This window comes from Phaenicophaeus curvirostris, chromosome 23 (genome assembly GCF_032191515.1).
Source record: "Phaenicophaeus curvirostris isolate KB17595 chromosome 23, BPBGC_Pcur_1.0, whole genome shotgun sequence".
NCBI classification, from domain to species: Eukaryota; Metazoa; Chordata; class Aves; order Cuculiformes; family Cuculidae; genus Phaenicophaeus; species Phaenicophaeus curvirostris.
Window position 1 is genome coordinate 8,431,151 of NC_091414.1, and position 18,951 is coordinate 8,450,101.

The following is an 18,951-nucleotide window of genomic DNA, read 5'->3' on the forward strand; positions in this document are numbered from 1 at the left end:
TGAGTCTGGTCCTGCCAAAGGCAGAATACCTTCAGCTTCCACTGCAGCTGACAAGGTCACTGCCTGCAGCAGATACCTTGGGGCTGCACTCAAACCAACCTCAGGAACGCTCTCCAGCTCCGCTACAGGACATCAGTCAGAATTTTTTTTTAATTTTAACTTCAATGTGACAGTTTCTCCATCCTTGTTTAGACTGATACATCAGGAAAGGATGAGCGGGAGGTGCAGAGCTGCTCCATCTACTCCAAAGAATTTCTCTTCCCTAAATACAGCCACCACAAATGAATTTACCATTGCGAGAATAACTGCAAATTCAGAACCACGCCTATTTTCTTGAACACTCAGTAGATCAGCTGCCTTGAACGATTGACACAATCCTGCAGCATTTGCCAAGATGAACTTCTTTTCATGTCAGGGAAGGAGTGCTCACATCTGCCTGCATGCTGTCACCAAGAAGCCCACCCAGAACCGAGCTGGAATGTTCCTAATTGCTTCAGGGGCAAGCCCTGCCACTTGCTGCTCAGTGTGGCACTAACATCACCTACTTATTCATATTTTCGCAGGTAATGATACTGATAAATTGATACAGAGAGAGTCAATAAAGTACCAGCATTAAAAATGCAGAGAGCACAATGTTTTGGTAAGAAAACACCTTAATGTGTCCTCGCCGGCCAGAGTCCATCTTTTGAAAGCATCTGGCATGGTGTATCACCTCATTTTCTACCTCTTTTCTTTGCTCTATCTTGGTTTTTTTGCAAAAGTCTTGACAGTGGGGGGAGGAGGGGCAAATTTGCAGATATGTAGACAGTTCTCTGCTTCTTTCCAGAAATGTTTTGCTCTCTTTAGAGCCAGAAATGTCCCAAGACTCAAGTGGCTTTTTGATCCACTGTTGCTTTTGTGTCAAGGTGCTGGGTTTTTTTTGCATGAAGCCTCCCAGCTGACCTCAAAGGGAAGTTGCCCAAAGGCAGGGATTATGGCTTCATGAACAACACATGCACATTTTGGACCCCATCAAAAAGCATCCACATTCTCTGACACCCCCCCCAACCATTTGACTGTTATGTCAATATTCCCTGCCCACAACTGCCTGTGTTGCCAGAAATCCCGTGGGTCCACAAGGCTCACAGTTGCCCAGAAAGCCATCAGGATCCACCCCAATTCCTGTGTACCCCTACTGCTCACCTCACAGCTGCGGGCCCATCCAACAGAAACGTCCCCAATGTCCAGTTGCTCGTTGCTGAACCAGAGCTTGGGCCCAATGCCCTCAGCTTTGATGTGGAGGGGCAGCCTGGCTTCACGGCCTGGGGAGAGATTTCTGTTTCATTACAATATTTCCCTCTGTCATCCTGGATTTTCCAGGCTGCCTCCACGCTAGTCCCTGACTCCAGGCTGGAAGGGACCAGCTCTAGATGCTCCAGGAGAAGACACAGGACCCGCAGGAGGTACGCCCTTGGGCTGCTGCCTAATTTTTAACCAATCAGTTCAAAGTTTAACCAATTGCAGTTCTGCGTACAGACGAACACAAAAATGAATTTTCAGAAGCTGAGCCCCACATCGCCTGCTCCCTCCCAGCGCCCAAGAGCCATGGCTTTATTTGCATGAATAATTAAGAAAGTTCATTTTGAGCTTAAATATTTTCCAAGAGCAAATTTCAGACCACTGCCTAACTGCCAGTTTTGCCAAGTGACCAGTGCTGATCAGTTCTGTAAAGAACCAATCCAGAAGCATCTGCTAAGCCATTAGCGCAGGACCTGCAAAAAAAGCTGAGGCCAGCAAAGTCCCTTTCCAGTGAGGCAGGAGATCCAGCTGCAAAGTTCACAGCACTACAACTGCAGCAAAGCTGCCAGATAATCCCAGCAAGAGGCATGCATGCCACCCGCACATCAAGCTCCAAAGGAATTTGTGACCGGCACCCAAATGCATGAACAAGGCAGTGAGAGAAGCCAAGAAGCAGAAATAATTGATCCTCTAGTTAAAGATCATCATTTTCTTCTTTAAACTCTTTGTACCAGGCACCTCGGCTCTGGGACAGTTTCCATCCTGACAATCGAGTGGATCAGCTCTATTTTGTAAGGGATAGGGGCAGGCACGTCGTTTAAATGACCAGCTAGAGGTCCTCTCCCAAGGAGCCAGTGGAAGAGTTCACCTCTCACCAGGGCCCATCAGGGTTTCTCAAGAACAGGCTCCTCCTGCTAAACACACATCAGTTACCCAGCTCTATTTCTTGTGACTCCCAGACCAGTTATAAGCTTGCACACAAGTAGTTTTCCTGTTTCTCTGCAACAAAAAAGCTTTCCTGCCACAACCCCTAGAGAGCCCTGCAGCAGTGTGAGGGACACCGCTGTCACCAGTACAAGAACCTCAGAGCCAGGAGCACAGCACTGAGTGAGGAACGCCTGGGAGCATCTTTTCAAATCAATCCTTTCCTTCCACAGCCCCAACAACTGCAGCTGGTGGGCAGGAAGACTTCTTGTTGACACAAGCCCTGTGTAATTACCACAGGGAGCTTTTGCCCAGTAAACCCTGCACAGTTACTGTTTAAAGCTGCTCCATCACATTTGTATCTGTCAGCTCAGAGCAGTCAGGAAAGAAACAAAGCAGCTGGGTCAGTAATTTCTTCACCTTCCAGAATGGGAGCTGGGGATCACGGGCCTCTCCCCTCTTCCTCTCAGATGGGGAAAACCATCACGTTCCCTGGATGGAAGGTAGACAGCCATGCCCTGCTCCTGAAAACCACCCATAGGAGCACCATGCAGAGATGCAGGGGAAGGACAAAGTAACCTGAATCACACAGCTTGCTGTGAGGGGCGAAGCTGGGTAGGGCAATGACAACTGCTCCCAGAAAAAGGCTTGACAGCACTTCTGAAAGATGGGATGAACATAAAGCTTGTCTAACAGACTACCTGAACTCTGATTTCCAGGAAGGGTGCTCACCCTGCTGCTCACAGCCAGCCCTGGGCAATGCTACCCATACGCACCATGGACTCAGAGCTACAAGGTGACAATGCCCACACAGGGAGAGAAGCATGTGCTAGCCAGAGGAGGTCCTTTCACAGACACCCTGTGCTCAGCAGGGCTCAGACACCTTAGGTCTGGCAGCGTCTGGGCAGTGGGAAGTGATCTGCGCCCTGGGAGCACAGTGGTAACTCAGCTCCTACCACCTCAGTAGTCTGATGATGCATATGTGTAATAAAGACTCATCGTGGAAGGAAAAGGTCTACAGGAGCATCGTACTTGTCCATTAAAGCTCTTCTGCTCTGTAGTTCTTTGGCCTTCACAGACACCTCACAGGAGAGCAAATGCTGGCAAAGCCCTGGCAAATTCATGCTTTGATCGTTCTGGGATCAGTGATCCAAGCTTAGAGCCAGGCATCCTGAGGGCTGGTCTTGGACAGAAGGCTACCTGGAAACCACAGGGACAGTGGGCACGTGCCAGCACAACCCTGCTGGTCGCTGACCCTTCCTAGCAATTACACAAGAGCAGAGGGAGCTGGAAGGCTGTGCCTCGCCTTCCCTGTGCCTGACAGAAGACGAAGGAGCCGTACCTGAGATGTCGCAGTAGACTGTTTGTTCATAGACTCTGGCTTCTTGGGGTTTAAAGATCACGTTAATTTCAACTGAAGAATTTGGCAAGACATCTCCCTCCTAAAACACAAGACAAATCATGCATCTTCAAATATTACATTTCTTGTTTTCAGCTCCACACCTGGAGCACTTACTCAGAGCATCAGTGCAGAGAAAGTAGCCAACAACACCTGTCACCAAAATTTGTAAGAGCATTTGGAATCAGCTGCAAAATAAACTTTCTAAGGCCCCCACCCTTACCAGCACCTGGCAGAAGAATTTGGTTAAATTCAGGCTAGAGAGAAGGAACCAAACTGACTCATACTCCAGCAAATCAGGCAGGATTTCTTCAGAAGTACCAGGCAGTCTAAGGGACCTCTCTCCTCCAAATCTTCCACTGTATCCCTGTGCCACTATGGCTACACAAACGCTTTGACTTAGATCAGAAAAGATCGAGCAAATCAAATGTATTTTTCCATTCTATGTTGCAAAGGTGTTGCACTGACACCCTGCCCCTGCACAGATACCTAGAAGTACATAATGCACCCTGATACCTCTGAAGGCTGTAAGGACACTTAAGTGCCCTCAATTTATAGCCCTCGCAACAGAGATCAGCTTTAGGCAGCTCTGACCACCTGCCAGATGCCCGCAGTTCAGAAATGGTTTTTGCAATAAGTTCTCCCAGCCCCATGAGAGAAACCCGGAGTCTTCTTTCTCAGCACATCCAACCAGCTGATGTGGGATCTGCCAAGCAACCTTGTCAGGGAGAAGGGGGAGGAGGAGAAGGAGAAGGAAGGGAGCTTCTCAGCTATCACTTACCACTGGGTCAATGGTGAAAACATCACTGGAGAAAAGCAGGGAGTCTCCTTGCACTTTCTCCCTCTGCTTCTGGAAGCCACGGCACAGCCTGCAGGGAGAGACAAACCAAGCAGATCATTTAATAAGCAACATCTTTGCAGTGACCATCAGGTAAGCACAAGCGACGCACTCAGGAGGAACAGCAGCAGCTCAGCAAGGGGCTGACCCTGTGCCACGGGGTCCCCAGGGATCCAACTGCCACTTGCTGCCCTCCGGCACGGCAGGCAGTTTTACTCCACACTTACAAGTTCTGCCTTCCAGCACAGGATCCCAGAACACTCGAAAAGCAGATGAATGTATTCAGGTATCGCAACAACTTGGTGAAATTTGATGGGGTTACATGCATGAAAACAGAGGCCCTGAGAAAGGAAGGGGCATCACCTCTGAATTCAGATACTTCATTCTAGCCTTAAACCACCTTTTCTTTTTCCTTTTTGGCCTTCAACACAGGGCTTTGATGCAGATGATCTCTCCCACACTTGCTAGTTGTAGCAGAAATCATTCACAACCAAGAGAAGAGAAGGGACCACTGCTGCAGCGCAGCTGGCATACTGGTGTCCTCCCTTCCCACGCCCGTCCTCTGGCCGTGAATAACCAGCAGGAGACATCTCTGAGGGAGAACTGGAAGGCTGCATGTGCAGCAGATGGAGGCGCAGCAGTAAGAAGAGGATAGCGATCGCTACCCAGCTGAATTCAAACACAGATAGAAAGGAACCACAGCCACGGAGCTGCACACAGAGCCACGGGCAAATGCTGTCACCAACACCAAAACCCCTCACTTCGGCTCACTCCCAGGCAGTGCAATGGGAAATGTTTCTCCAGGGCTGACAGATGATGCTGTGCATGGGGAGGGCTTCCAGTCACTGAGATGGACAACCCTCAACTCAACCCATCCACGGACAATAATTCCACCTTTACATCCCAGAAAGTCCTGCAGGAGGGAGACAGAGCAAATCCCTGGACAGACCTCATAACAACCCAGGTCATTTTGGGTCACATCCTAGTGCAGAGTCCCACACTGCCTCCTCCCTGCTCCAAGACCTCAAAAGTTTCTCTTAGAGCAGGACAGTCACCCTGGAGCTATGGACATCCCTAAGATTGCAAGTAAGGAAGAACAAAACCTCCTGGTCAGCATTGAGGACACAAACTGGCTCAAGACCAAATGTAACTAGAAAAAAAACAACAAGGGTCAATGTCTACTGTGGGGAAACCTGGTTGCTCTTGAGGGGAAAGAGGATCACTCAGGGTCCACTCTGAGACATAGGCAGGTAGGAAGAGATGGAAAAGGAATGGTCCGGGGAAGTATCAAGAGAAGTTCAAGAGGTTTTCTTTTAACACACTGAGATTCCACGGAAGCCATGCACTGGGTAATTAAAAATAAAGAGCAGTGGAAAACTCGTTTTGTCCTTCAAGGCATTTCTGACCTAATTACACTGAACCTTATTTGCTCAGAAGCCCTGAAAAAAATCACGCAAGTTTAGGACAGTTTCCTAACCATGATGGGTTCAGACTAACTCCTAGAGACCTAAATCCACCCAAGGCTGAGAAGTCACACAAGAATTTCACAAGTCACCCAAGCTTTTGTGTGTAATTTCTAACTCACTCACCCAGCTGTAAGTGTTTCTCTGTGCTGACCTAAATGGCAACTGCAAAGCTTCACCAATGATGCCCTTTGAAGAACCTGCCCCATCTCCCACTACCATGAAGACACGGGCAGCTGAAGCCCAAATGCGCTTCTCGGTTCTGTGCTGTCCTACCTTCCCTACAGAACCCTCCACCTCCAAACTCTCACCAGACTCTAAGGAAGGGCAGAAACACTTCATTCTGCTGGAAACCAGGACCAAAGCACTCTACCCTGCACCCTGCTGGGAAACCAGTTGCCACATTATCAAAGCTGGAGCAGAAGCAACTGCAGTGACTGTCACAATAGTTCTGCTCCCTGAAGCTACATTCCTCAGCCTCATGGACCCTCTGGAGCTCAGGGATCTCTGCACCTCAGTGGTCTCTGCTCCCACAAAACACCAACTTGCTGTCTAGTCATTGCAAATTTTTCCCCCCAAAATATAATCCTTAGCTGGAGCATGGGTGGAACTGGAATGGGAAGTGCTGAGCTCTGTTATCTCGGAGCTCAGTGGCATCCCCTGACACTGTGAATGGTTTACTCGTCCTAAACCTTTCCAAAGCACCGACATCACTCTGAGGCCATACGTTAGTTTTACCCCTGTGCAGAGCACCCAGCTGAAAGGAGTTTTTCAAACAAACCTCAGCTTTTGCTGATCCTCCTGTTCCCGAGGAACAGCAGCCTTCCACTGGAAGTGGGCCGTAATTTCACTTTGATTGCGGAGGACCACAGAGCCGCGGCTTGCCAGCGTAAGGTAAGTCTTCTTAATTGTCACGGAGCCCTTCTCCAGCTCAATGCTGGCATCTACAGCCGATCCATAAAGCCTTGTGTGGATACCTTCACCTGGAACAAAGCACAGCAGAGTCTTTGCTCACCTCACTTGCTGTTACTAGAACAGAGCAAAGGAAGTGTTATGGCTCTTTGCAGTATTGACAGTTTCACAGACCAGAACATTTACCACATCCCGATAGCTGCATGTGGACTACCAGAGGATGTCCTGGACACCACACTAAGCACTCTTTTTCTTTTTTTTTTTTGTAGACATCTAGCCCCAAGGTGATGCTGTGACACTACTGACAGTGAGATTTTTCAGATGTGCCCAGGTGGCCTTTGGGTTGCCATCCCACACAGGTCACAAGGAATTCTGGATTGAGGTCATTCAGGTGACTGAGGAGTCCCAGTTCAGCCAGGCCTCACGTAGAGTCTCATGCAGACCTGCCACTAGGGCTGTGTTTCTCTTGACCCCTTGGTGCTGACAAGCAAAGGTATCTGGGGGCACATGGGCAGACAAGGGAGGTTCAGAGGAACAAGAGAAGCAGCAGCACACGGCAAAAATTAAACCAATATAATGTGCACCTGATCCTGCCTAAGTCACAGTGACAGCAGCATGAGGTATTGGGATATGCTGCCACTGGTGAGCCAAGCAAGTCAACGCAGCAAAGCACAGAAAATGCCTCCCAACCTCCCAGATTGCTGGCTTGTCCTTAGAGCTTCTGTTTTGTAATAAACAGTCTGCTGTTGGTGTTTCTGAAAGAGCCACATGGCTGCTTTTTGTATGCGAATCACAGGGAGTCTGACTTAGTGCGGGACAAAGCAGCCAGAGCTTGCCAGGTGAGGCTGGGTGACATTGCCTGGTGCCCTGCTCCACGCCTGCAATAAGCAGCTTTTAAGACTGAGTGATTAAATATTTCCATTTCACTTTAGCAATTCATCTCAACAGCATTTAGCTTATTTGCATGCTTTGAAGCTAGAGAGACAATCCCTCAAGTAATCATTTGCTCTCCGTCTTAAAGTTTATTTCAAAATAACTGCATCATAACTGTTTTGAAGGAAGCTGAGAGTGTGCAGCATGCAGCGCTTACCAGTGTCATAATGAACAACCAGGGACCTGGAATGATTCCCGGTTTTCCGTGGGTGAAACTCCACTGTTACTTGTGTGGCTTCGCCAATCCCAAGGTTCCCAATGGAGGGATCGACAGAGAAAGGGCTGCAACACAAACAGAGATATCAGCACTACTGTGGGAAACTTGAGGACTATATTCCTTTTGCAGTCTAGTTCACTTCAGCTCACTTAGGCAAGCAAGGAACAATCAAACCACAGTCAGCAGAAGCAAACCCCAACACCCAGGATCAGCAACAGAGCTGCTGACTCTCCTTTCTGAAGGGATCTAGCACTTCAGAAGATCCTATGGTATAAAACAACCTCATCTCCTCCATACTCTCCACCCAGCTCTCTGCAGTGAGACTCAAGAGTCTGGCTGCGAGCAATATAGTCAGAGAATGGTTTTTGAAGAGCACAGAGGTGGTGAGAACTGTTTGCACACACAACTTGACCCTGACTGCCTCAGGAACTCTGCCACCTATAAACCACACCTCAAGAGATGCAAATGTCAAGGCAATACCTGCTCCAATGACATCACAGGCTATAAATCAGACAGGGAGAATGAAAGCGTTTCTTGAAGACCAGAGAATAATTATGGTTTAATTTTCAGCATTCATTTTTTACCTTCAAAAAACAGCCTGGCTGAGGCTAGGAAAGGTTCAATTTTATCAGCATTGCAATGAAAGCTGCTCTGAGCAAAGGAAACATCACACAAATCTCAATGAATGCAAACATACACTAGATACTACCCCATGGAAACAAAAGGAGAATCCCATTTACAGCCTGAACAATTAAATGCTGAGCTAAACTTATCACCATTAACAGAAGCCTATCAAGGTGAACTTAATGGAGGTTTTCTCAATTCCCAAGCAATTCAGTCTGGGAATCTGGGCTGTAATCCAAGCTTGTAAACTGTCTGCTTGGCCCAGCAGACAAATTCTGTGCAATGTGTTGGAAATAATTATGAAAGCGTGCTGATGTTCTCCAAATTAATATGAGTGATGACAATGATCTGTTGCCAGCTAAACAGCTCTTGGCTGACAGATACAAAACTCAGTGCTTTAGTGCTTAGTGATAAGCCAAATGAAACACTCCTGCACATGGCAGCTGGGCTAGGTGGCTCTTGTACAACCACACTTAGAATAGAAAATTTACTTGGTTTAGTGCTTTGCTAGTGGTCAATTTGTCACCTTAAAAACATGTCCTGGGTATTTAGTTTGGTGGTGACAAGGAGATCTGGAAATCCCAGAGGAAAACTGTGGAGTGATTGACAGGTTCCTGCCTATGTATTTCCCACAGTGAAAAGCAGCAGCCTGCTTAAAGAGCATCCTAGAAGTTTGCTTCAACTGCCTTGCCAGGCTTTGGGGGAAGCTTCTCTTGGACCCTCACAATTCACAGAAGAAAAGTCAAATCCTCTTCTGAGCCTTGTTTTGATGGAGAAGAAACTGTGGTAACTCAGGCAGCCCCAGTCAGACCGTAGGGTCTTTGCTGCAGTCTTGACCTTGGCTCTGACACCAAGACCTCTGGGACTAAGCAACTCTCCACTCATCACCAGCCAGCTGAACTGGTTTCCTTGCAGATGTGGTGTCAACAAAGCATTACCATTCCCAGGCCAGCAAACTGGAAAACTGGTGACTGCCTTCTGAGACCAAAAGGAGCAACGCAGGCTGCCCACAACACAGCCCACGCCAGGCATTTGATGAGGGGACCGTGGGAAAATCATGTGCATGTAATCCCAGAGAATGGGCATGTTTGGCTGGCAGAGGTTTGTAAGCATTTCTGGAGGTACTTATGGCCAGGAGGTTGCAAGCCAGCTACTAGCATATTCCAGCACTCTCCAGGAAATCTGGGAGAGACAAAGCTCTGGAAGAAAAGGCCATCAACCTGTGCACAGGCATTTGCTGCATCTTTTGTAGAGAGGAGGGTGCTGGCCTCTTCTCCCAAGTGACAGGGGACAGGACAAGAGGGAATGGCCTCAAGCTCCACCAGGGGAGATTTAGGCTGGACATTAGGAAAAAATTATTCACGGAAAGGGTCATTGGGCACTGGAATAGGCTACCCAGGGAAGTGGTTGATTCACCTTCCCTGGAGGTGTTTAAGGCATGGGTGGATGAGGTGCTAAGGGGCATGGTTTAGTGTTTGATAGGAATGGTTGGACTCAATGATCCGGTGGGTCTCTTCCAACCTGGTTATTCTATGATTCTATGATTCTGCCTGCACCCACGTTAGCACTCTGCTCTCAGGCTGCAGTGCAGTTTTGAAGCCAGTGCCCGCTCAGCTCTGCTTTCGAGCTCATTCTGCTTAAGAATACTTGGTCCCAGGGGCCAGACCAACTGTCACACCCTGGGCCCCCGAGCCACACGCTCACATCCAGGCCTGACTCGGGGTGGGGGAAGTGGATTCATTTAGCCGTGTGGCAATCCAGAGGCTAATAAGATCACTCCCAGGGTAAAAATCAAAAGCACTATTTATTCTGTTTGCAAAACAAAGTTCCTGGACCACTAAGCGTTATTGTCAGGGCCTCAATGCCAATCACTTTGATTGACCATCTCTGGTTGCACTTGCTTACACAGACATAGCTGATGACACCATCTTAAATGACTCTTTCAGTAGCTCGGAGCTTACCTGCTTCTGAACACGGCATTTGGTCTGCCTGAGCCGAGCTCACAGAGCTGCTGCTGCCATGCAGCATCTCAGCCCAAAGGCAGCCGAGGTGCCTTCCTATGTTTTCCCTTTCAATCTAACAGAATCAGTCTTGCTGCATGCTGTGTTGGAGACATCACTGCAGCTTGCAGAGTTTTGTCAGGAGATGCATCATGCTTCAAACACTGTAAGGAACTGCAGAAACCCCATCCTGCCCACTTCCAGCTATGGCAACAGAGCAGCTCCCACGCTCTGGTTCCTTTTGGTTTCTGTTTACTGTTTATCACACAACAGTAGTTTGCACAGAAGAAACAAGCTCTGTTACCTCTGAGTGCTGATGCGGTAGCGGGCCTCCCGACTACAAACATTGCGAATCAGCAGTGTCTTCCGAGTGCTGTAGTTGACTGGACAGATGGAAAAGTCCAGGTGAGCAGGGAAGTCCAGGATAGCTCGAGCACCAATAGCTCGAATTGGCACAATAAACTCTCCCCTTTCTGTGATGCAGATGAGCTCGTGCAAATAATCCTGCAGGGAAAGAAACAGTCTCAGCACTTGGCATTTGGTACCATCCACGTAGCGCAATGGTACTTTTTACCTTAATGACGTTTCATTCCAGCAGCAGGACTTGCACAGGGCTGTGAGCTCACAAGGAAGAAACAGCCCCGTCCATCCACCTGCTCTGGAAGCAAGCTGACAGAACCAGACAAAACTGATACTTCGATTCTGAGGCACCAAACCAGAGTCATTTTATGTGGGAGATTACAGCAGTAACAAAACCAGCTTCGATCCCCACTGCAGACTATCAGAGGCACCATTAAGAACCTAGCTGTGCACAGCACTGGATCCTATCCCAGAAATGCAGCAACATCACTGAAGCTTGGCAGAGGATGCTCAGGTTCATTTTCAAAAAGACTTTCTCACATGCACAATCAACACTCAGGCCCTGGTAATACTGAAAAAGCTGCACATGGTAACTGTTTTAATGTCAGCTGAGTGTCAGGCACACGCGTATTTCCCACAGCATTACAGGGACAAGGCTCCTCTTCTCTTATTCACATCTGATAAGCAGTCACTTATGAGCTCTGGCTTTTCAAGTGACACCACTGACATTTGAATGAGCATCCACTGAAAAAAACATGTCATTTCAGGCTCTTTGCAAACACAGGCTAACAATAATAATTGTCACAGCGACAACAACCTTAACTGCTGTGAGAAAGCCAGATTAAAACATCATTGCCTCAAGGACTGCGGCTGTTGCTAAGCTGAAGCACACTTGAGCTGGAGACACTGCGTGACAATGCCCAGGCCCAGATGGGTGAAGCTGTGGAGACACTACAACTTGGACTGACGAAGCTATAAAAGCATCCAAAAAACTTGCATGTGTGCCTCTGCCTACCACTAACTCTTCGTGGGAGCCCTGACTTTTCACCAGGCTGCTGAGACATGGACCCTTGAAGACCCATGGTGGTAACTATTTTTGCAATCCTATTCTGAACTCTTGCTTGAGTTTCTATCTTTGTTCCTCACTTTCCTACGACTGCTCATATTACATTGCCTTTCATCTTCTGCCTTTTTTGCAATAAGGAAAACCCTTTTGATTTACAGCAATTGACCTTGTTTTTATATCGTCTGGGGGATTCCAAACAAAACCCTCCAGGCTTCGGCTTGGGACCCTTACAGCTGCCCAGTACACCAGCAAACTGCCATCCATTTTGCTGCATAACCAGTCCTAAATACTTCTCTCAAGTCCTTGCAGCCGGCAGCTGAAGTCAGATTTACCCGAGGGAAGAACAAATTCAAAGCAAGAGAATTCTGTAAATCAACCCCACGGCAGGAGGACTCCAGCCATGATGGAGGAGTTTGTACCTTCATCCCATTTCATGGGGATAGCCACAGTCCCTGGGGATGATACAACAGCAGAGAAGCAGAGAAAGCTCAAAGGCAGCGCTCCTACACCTCCCACAAAGAAAAACAGGTATTCTGCACACAGGCAACTGCATGCACAGCACAGGAGGCTTTGCAGGCGCTGTGCCCCTCCTGACCGCACTGCTGATGCACTTCCAGCTGAGCTGCAGCACCCTGGTACTGCAGTGACTCACACTCCACCAAGAACAAGACAAAACTGTATACAATTTATCCAACATTTCTATTCCACTGTCAGTTCCCTCGTGCTCCTCAGCAGAAACCGCCTAGTGTGGCGGAAGCTGTGCAGAGGAGCTCTCACTGGCAGAGCTCCCTACTCCACACACTCACCCGCTCAAGGGTAAGATAAGGGACAAAGTATTGGACATCAGGGCTCTCTGGGGTTGCCTCACCCTGCTTCTGTTTGTGGTGATGTTCATATGTTGCTCTGCTGCCTTTCTAAACTTGAAGAGCGGCACTTTGCCTTTCCTGGACACCAATTTCTCTCTTCCACCCCAAAAATGAACACTATTTGTTACTAATAAATCATATTTTAAAGGCACCAGTGTATTTGGCAAAGCTTGTCTCAGTGAGATGAAGCTCATGTCACTTGGTTGCTTGCAGAACTCCCTTAAGCCAGCATAATTTTTACCCTAAATATTAATGATGTTCAATCATTTCTCAGTCTCTCCAAAGAAACAGATAATGCCATAAGCATGGGGAGCTAGAGATCACAGGGTACTTTCTCTTTAGTTTTCCATATCCATGCTGTTTGAGGATAGTACAAGTTGCAAAACTAAATCTAAACACCAAATGAAAGATGAGAAAACAGGCACGCCCAAAGAGATCTTGCCACTGTGGCCTGGTGCAGAAACATCTGCTGGCTCAAAGTTATCCAACAGAGCCATGCTAAGAGGTAGCAGGATGTTGCCTGGTTTTGTTCCCCTGCAATGCTTCCTCCCTTCCACGCCCTGTACTAAATCCTCCTCCGGTAACTGGCCAAGAGAACAGCATTGACCCCTCACGGCACAGCACTGAGATTCAGACACGCAAGGATCACAGCACTGACAGTCAAACCTCTGAGCAAAAGCAGTGCGCATTTGGCATGGAATAGGGGCCTGTAGGCAGAGCAACCCCAATAACGTGCATGAAGACACAGGCACAGCAAGACAGCTGCCCTCAGGCTCTGGGGTGATGTGTCTGCCTACTTATTCCTATACACGCTCTTCCAGGCAGGCATCTCAAAGCCATCAGCAGCACAGCAACCTCGTTGGAGCTAAGGACATGGCCCAGCACTGAAGGATAAAAGCAATCTGAAACATTGAAGAGCCTTCAGACTGCGAGAGCATCCTCTTCACGACATGGACAGAGGTTCCCCCAGTCCTACATCCAGTACCACCCCACTAAAACCAGCGCAGTTCCTCAAAACCAGGTGCCCTGTTCCAAAGCCAGCCCTGTACGTTCATCTTCCACTGAAGGCACGACCCTCCTGGGGCCTCCACTCTCACCTTGTTCTCCTCAGGGATGAAAAGGATGTGGAAAGTTGCAGTCCTGCCAGGTGGTACCTTGTGCCAGGCAAGATCGTGATTGACCAACTTGAAATATGGTGAGATCTCCGTGGTGACCTTCACCAGCCGAGGAACCTGAAGGAAAGACATGAAACTATAATTTTGCCACTCATGGAAACACAAGAAGAGACCTGGACACACCCTGGCAAAATCCTTCCTCAGCCTCCCTGCCAGAGCACCTTTCACTCCAGAGGTAAGTGTGCAGACCACACAAGGGTGGGCTCAAATCTTCTTTGCCCAGGCTTCTGCCTGGGCAAACAGCTCTAGGCCAGAGGCAGCCGGGCAACACCTCTCTGGGAAGGAAGCGCCAAGCAGGGAAGACACCAGCAGTACGGAGTTACAGTCACACCATCAACCAGCCCAAAGACCCTGCTTGCTTCTGCCTACACACATCCATGCAGTCACACCTCCAAAGGGGGAATGCGTTCTCTGAAGGTCAAACAGTATCTCTTATCCTGGAGGAAGGAAAAAAGTCCCTTGTAACAGACTGGGCGTGAGTGAGGCAGTCAAGCCGCGGTGCCACACAGCCACGCAGGCGGAGCAGCAAGAGAAGGAGACCACAGACACCATGGCCTTACTGGGAATAAAAGCAAGCTTAAGAAGAGAAAAAAAGAGGAACACAGGAAAACAGAGACACGAGTAGATGTCGTACTTGGGGACACGGTCTACTGTCAGACTTAGCAGGGCTAGATCGATGATTGGACTCAATGATCTCAAAGGTCTTTTCCAAGCAAAACCATTCTGGGATTCTGTGATCAAACCTTCATGTCCCAGCACTTACCTTGTCATTGTTTCTCAGAACCACCGCCTTTTCATAGACCTCAGGGGCAATGAAGTTCTGAAATACCAACTCTGCCGGGAAAGCCTGGAAGAAGCTCTTTTGCTGGTCAGCTGCTGAGAACTGGAGACACAAAACAGACAGTGGTGAGTGGTTCAGCTGCTAGGAGGAAGATTCATGAATGAGAATCCAAGACTGGTCTCCACAGAAGTGTAGTGTCCCTTGGGAAGCACATTTGCCTGGCTCACTCTGGGGAAACAGGAGCTTACCCATCCATGTTCTGAGCTGATCAATAATTTCTGGACCACTTTAAGCAGGCTCAAACTAAGAACCTCCTTAGTAGGCATTTCTCCAAGAGGCTTCCTTGGCAAAGGAAGGCAAAGCAGAGCCTACCTCCAGCTGAGCCCTCTACTGATGTGGTCACACAGCTCCAGAGCACTTCCTGAAACAGCCACAAGCACTCATGGAGCAACTGAAAGTTGCTCCACGGCAGACAACTTTGGGATGATCTTTACTGTGAGACCGAGGCACCAAGCCCCACATGGCCCTCAGTATTTCTTTTCATACAGAGCCTAGAAACCAGCAACTCAGGAGGTAACACTCACGGCAGGGAAAAGAGAGGTGAGGTGAATGCTGGATGGTGGTAAGATTCAGCTCTTTGCACCTAAGCTACGAGTAAGAGTGGGCTTGGCATCTCCTTTTCCATAAACTTTAAATGGATGCTTTATTTTTATTCTATGACCGCTGTTTTCTTTAATGCCACTGCAGAAGCATGTCTGAAGACATACACTAACACCAAGTGTTGACAGAGGCATTCATCAGAAAATTCCTCCCTGCTTTTTCTCCCCACTTGCAGCTGCGTTGTTTCCACTCTAAAGTCACAGGTGGGTGCCCTGCTCCTCCACAGAGACCCTGGTCATGCTGAAGCCAGTGGCCGCAGCACGTTGCTAGTTACTTGTGTGCTTGTCTGATGTGTTCCCAAGCTCCTGGGCAGCCCAGGGCAATCCTTAACCAATCGTTACAGGTCTTTTGCTGGCAATTTTCTGCTCAAGAGCCCACCTCAGTCATCGACAGGTTTGGACACTGAGCAGTCATGTGAGAAAAGCAGATTTAACATATATCTGAGAAACCACTGATGAGGATAAAGCACATCCACTCCGCTCTGCCCAGGGCGATTCCCCCATAGAGCTGGCAGCATCCCGCAGGCTGCAAACATAACACCCTCCTAAGGCTCCCACACCTTGTTCCAACCCAAAAGACTCATGCAGTTGGTTTTGTTAAATCTTAAGCAATTACCACAGGGCCTACAGCCTTCAGAGGCTGTGGAGGTTTTTGCAGGCCGAAGGACACAGGGAAATGGAGGCTGTCCTTGAAAAGACTTTGGCTGAGAGAAGGAGAAGCAAAGTAACAAGAAGAAATACCACAGCGCATTAACAGTTAATCTTAGCCAATAACATTCCTGACCTAGGTGGGGGAATAAGTAGCAAAACCCAATCACCGTAAAGAATACATTGCCTGATCTCACCAGTTAACATATATAAAGGAGCCATTAAGCCTAAATAAAGGTCTTCTGCTCATCAGGCAGTAGTCCTTGCATCAATCCCCTCAAGAGGCCAGTGCTACTACCCCTGAGGGAGTCCTGACTCCAGGCATTTCACAGTCTCAGCAGGAGGATGGAAACTAGCAGGGTCCTCATGCCCTTGTGTTCTGCCCCGGTCTTCCCCCAGCACTGCACTTTACCCACGGTAACTGGGATGGAAGCTGACTCAAGATCCACCACCTTCAGCAAAGGTTATTTATATCAGCCTAGTGCAGATCAGGACTGCAATGTCCCACTGGCAAAATATGCTTTCTTCTTCCCCTAGCAGAAGGAAACCACTGCCCCCCCGCAGCCTGAAAGGACCACAGAGCCCAGTCACCAAGGGGTCTGGAGGAGCTGGAGGCAAGCCTGTTACAAGCAGGCACCTTCTGCAAACGTCACATCAAAAAGCAAAGAGAAGGGCAGGAAAAGGCTACTTTGTGATAAGAGGCTTCACTCACATCTCGAAGCTGGGTAATCCGGGGCAGCTTCGCCTCCTGAGTACGGGCCGGCCTCTGCTTGGTGGTGAGAGACTTCTCCTTCATGACGGCAGAAGGAGTGGGCTGAAACACAAAACAGCAGCTCAGCAAGAGCTACAGAAATTGGTCCAGAAAGGCTTTACTTGTTCAAATGCCACCGACAGATAAGTTTGGAACCTCTTCTATCTGGGACCAGTCATGTCTCCAAGTCTTCAGCCAGAGTTGGAGCAGCCCACCACACGCCCAGCTCCTGGAGGTCTGGTACAGCTGGAGCAGCACTGGCCAGTGTGCCAGCAGGGCAGCAGGTATCACTGACCACCCACAGAGGATGGAAAGAAGTACACTCTCACGCTCCAGCTGGTTCAGCTGAACACCCAGGAAAATCGTTTAACTCGGCTCCAGTGGCACATTCAGGCAAGACTCTGGACTTGCCCTGAAGCAGCTCACAACTCAAACCTCACTGCACCATGAGAGCCACCTCCGACAAGCACAGTGGCACAGATATGGGAGCCCGTGGCCAGCTTCCCAGTGCTGCTGGACAACAGGAGAAGTGGGCAGAGGAGGGACACAGGGGAACTTTGCAGCCCAAACACAGCTCTTACCTGGTCTGTACTGACAGTCAGAGGCTTCTCTGCCCTTCTGCCCCGCTTCCTATCATGAGATGCTGCCACTTCGCTCTGGAATCCATCAGCCCTCTTGGGAAGCCCCACAGGCTGGTGGCTCCTGCCAGTGGCCATGACTCAGTCACCTGGAAAAAGCAACAACGGGACTTTGAAAATCTAGAATCTCATTTGTGGCAGATAGGATACCCCTGTGTCTCCAGGCTTTGGCATCCTTCCTATGTGAACAGGGGGCCTCCCCACCCTGTTTCATGAGCAGACCACGTTAAAGCTGCAGAGCTGAGATTCATAGAAGTAAAACCCTGAGTTATTTCCCTGCTTCAGCCAAGCAGCAAGGCTGGACAACCTGTGACAAGCGATCTGTGCGCTCTTGAAGCAGTCTGAGATGTTCCCACTCCGCACGGGACACGGTTTGGGACACACAAAGCAGCTCCACCGCCAGTGGGCTACTGCCCTTGTCCCCTGGCGATGGGGACTCCTAGCCTGCCCCGACCCACCCGGCATCGTGAGGTCACAGAGGGGGTGGCAGGGCTGTGGAATGTGATGGCAGACACGGAGGGGTGCTCAGCACCCACCAGGTCCCCGCAGAGGGGTGGTGCCTGCCCGCAGCCCCCCTGATCCAGAGCAGTGTCTGTCAGCTCAGGGGAGGGGAGGGAGACCGCGAACACGTCCCGAGAGCCCAGGCCTCCCAAAAGGCTGCTAATGCCCACACAGCTCCGGCAGGGAGTTCCCATCCACCTACTGCAAATTGTGAAATAACTCTCTCCAAGAAGATGACATCTGTTCATCTTCCCCACACCTCCCTTAGGTCAGAACCGCTCATGAGTCAAATAGGTAAACTGAGGCACACATCTTATGAAGCACCATTATTTCTTCATTTATTCGTGATTGCAATTGCAGGAGCAGCTCCCTCTGGCAAGCAGGAAGGTCCTCAACCTTTATCAAAAACTGAAGAAGTTTATAGACCGTATCTTTTCAGGGCAACACCACCCTCTCCCCAAATTTACAGCCTATCACAAAGCTATTACAAGGCAGTTACTCGGCTGCTTTTAATATGTTAGATTTCTCTACCCAATATGTTGTATATAAGTTCTTAAATTCCTAAGCATATCTTGTACTGTGCCAGAAAGGTACCAGGAGATAACATTTCTCTTCTCCAAAATACTTTCTCAGCCATTTCTTGGCAAAAAACAGCTCATGCAATCATATTTTGCAGGAATATTACAGGTTCAGTTCAGCAAGGCCCTCCATCTTAATGCTAAAACTTCCATTTTGTAAAAACACAAGTGGCCGAACTCTCACACGTACCAAGGCCCTGAAGTCTCTTTTTGATTGCCCTTGGGCTGTGCGTTGCAGCTCCGTGAGATCCCACATGGACAAGCAGGAATGGGCAATAGCACAGGGCTGTACCAGGCTAGGAACATCCTAGGGATGCCCCTAACCTGGGACCCAGGGCGG

The 18,951-nt window shown here is 49.0% G+C and overlaps 1 protein-coding gene across 1 annotated transcript in view; it reads right to left on the reverse strand.

The window, feature by feature from the left end:
* LOC138730417 (hydrocephalus-inducing protein-like) overlaps window positions 1-17,610 on the reverse strand; it is a 30,772-nt gene extending 13,162 nt beyond the window's left edge. The window contains exons 1-11 of the mRNA XM_069875590.1: window positions 17,476-17,610; window positions 16,856-16,957; window positions 14,819-14,938; window positions 13,978-14,112; window positions 10,893-11,092; window positions 7,905-8,029; window positions 6,684-6,885; window positions 4,974-5,108; window positions 4,383-4,470; window positions 3,545-3,644; window positions 1,183-1,301 (exon numbers count right to left, since the gene is read on the reverse strand). Coding sequence (XP_069731691.1) covers window positions 1,183-1,301; window positions 3,545-3,644; window positions 4,383-4,470; window positions 4,974-5,108; window positions 6,684-6,885; window positions 7,905-8,029; window positions 10,893-11,092; window positions 13,978-14,112; window positions 14,819-14,938; window positions 16,856-16,957; window positions 17,476-17,610 — 1,461 coding nt within the window. The remainder of the gene's footprint in view (window positions 1-1,182; window positions 1,302-3,544; window positions 3,645-4,382; window positions 4,471-4,973; window positions 5,109-6,683; window positions 6,886-7,904; window positions 8,030-10,892; window positions 11,093-13,977; window positions 14,113-14,818; window positions 14,939-16,855; window positions 16,958-17,475) is intronic.
* Between the last annotated feature and the right edge of the window lie 1,341 nt (window positions 17,611-18,951).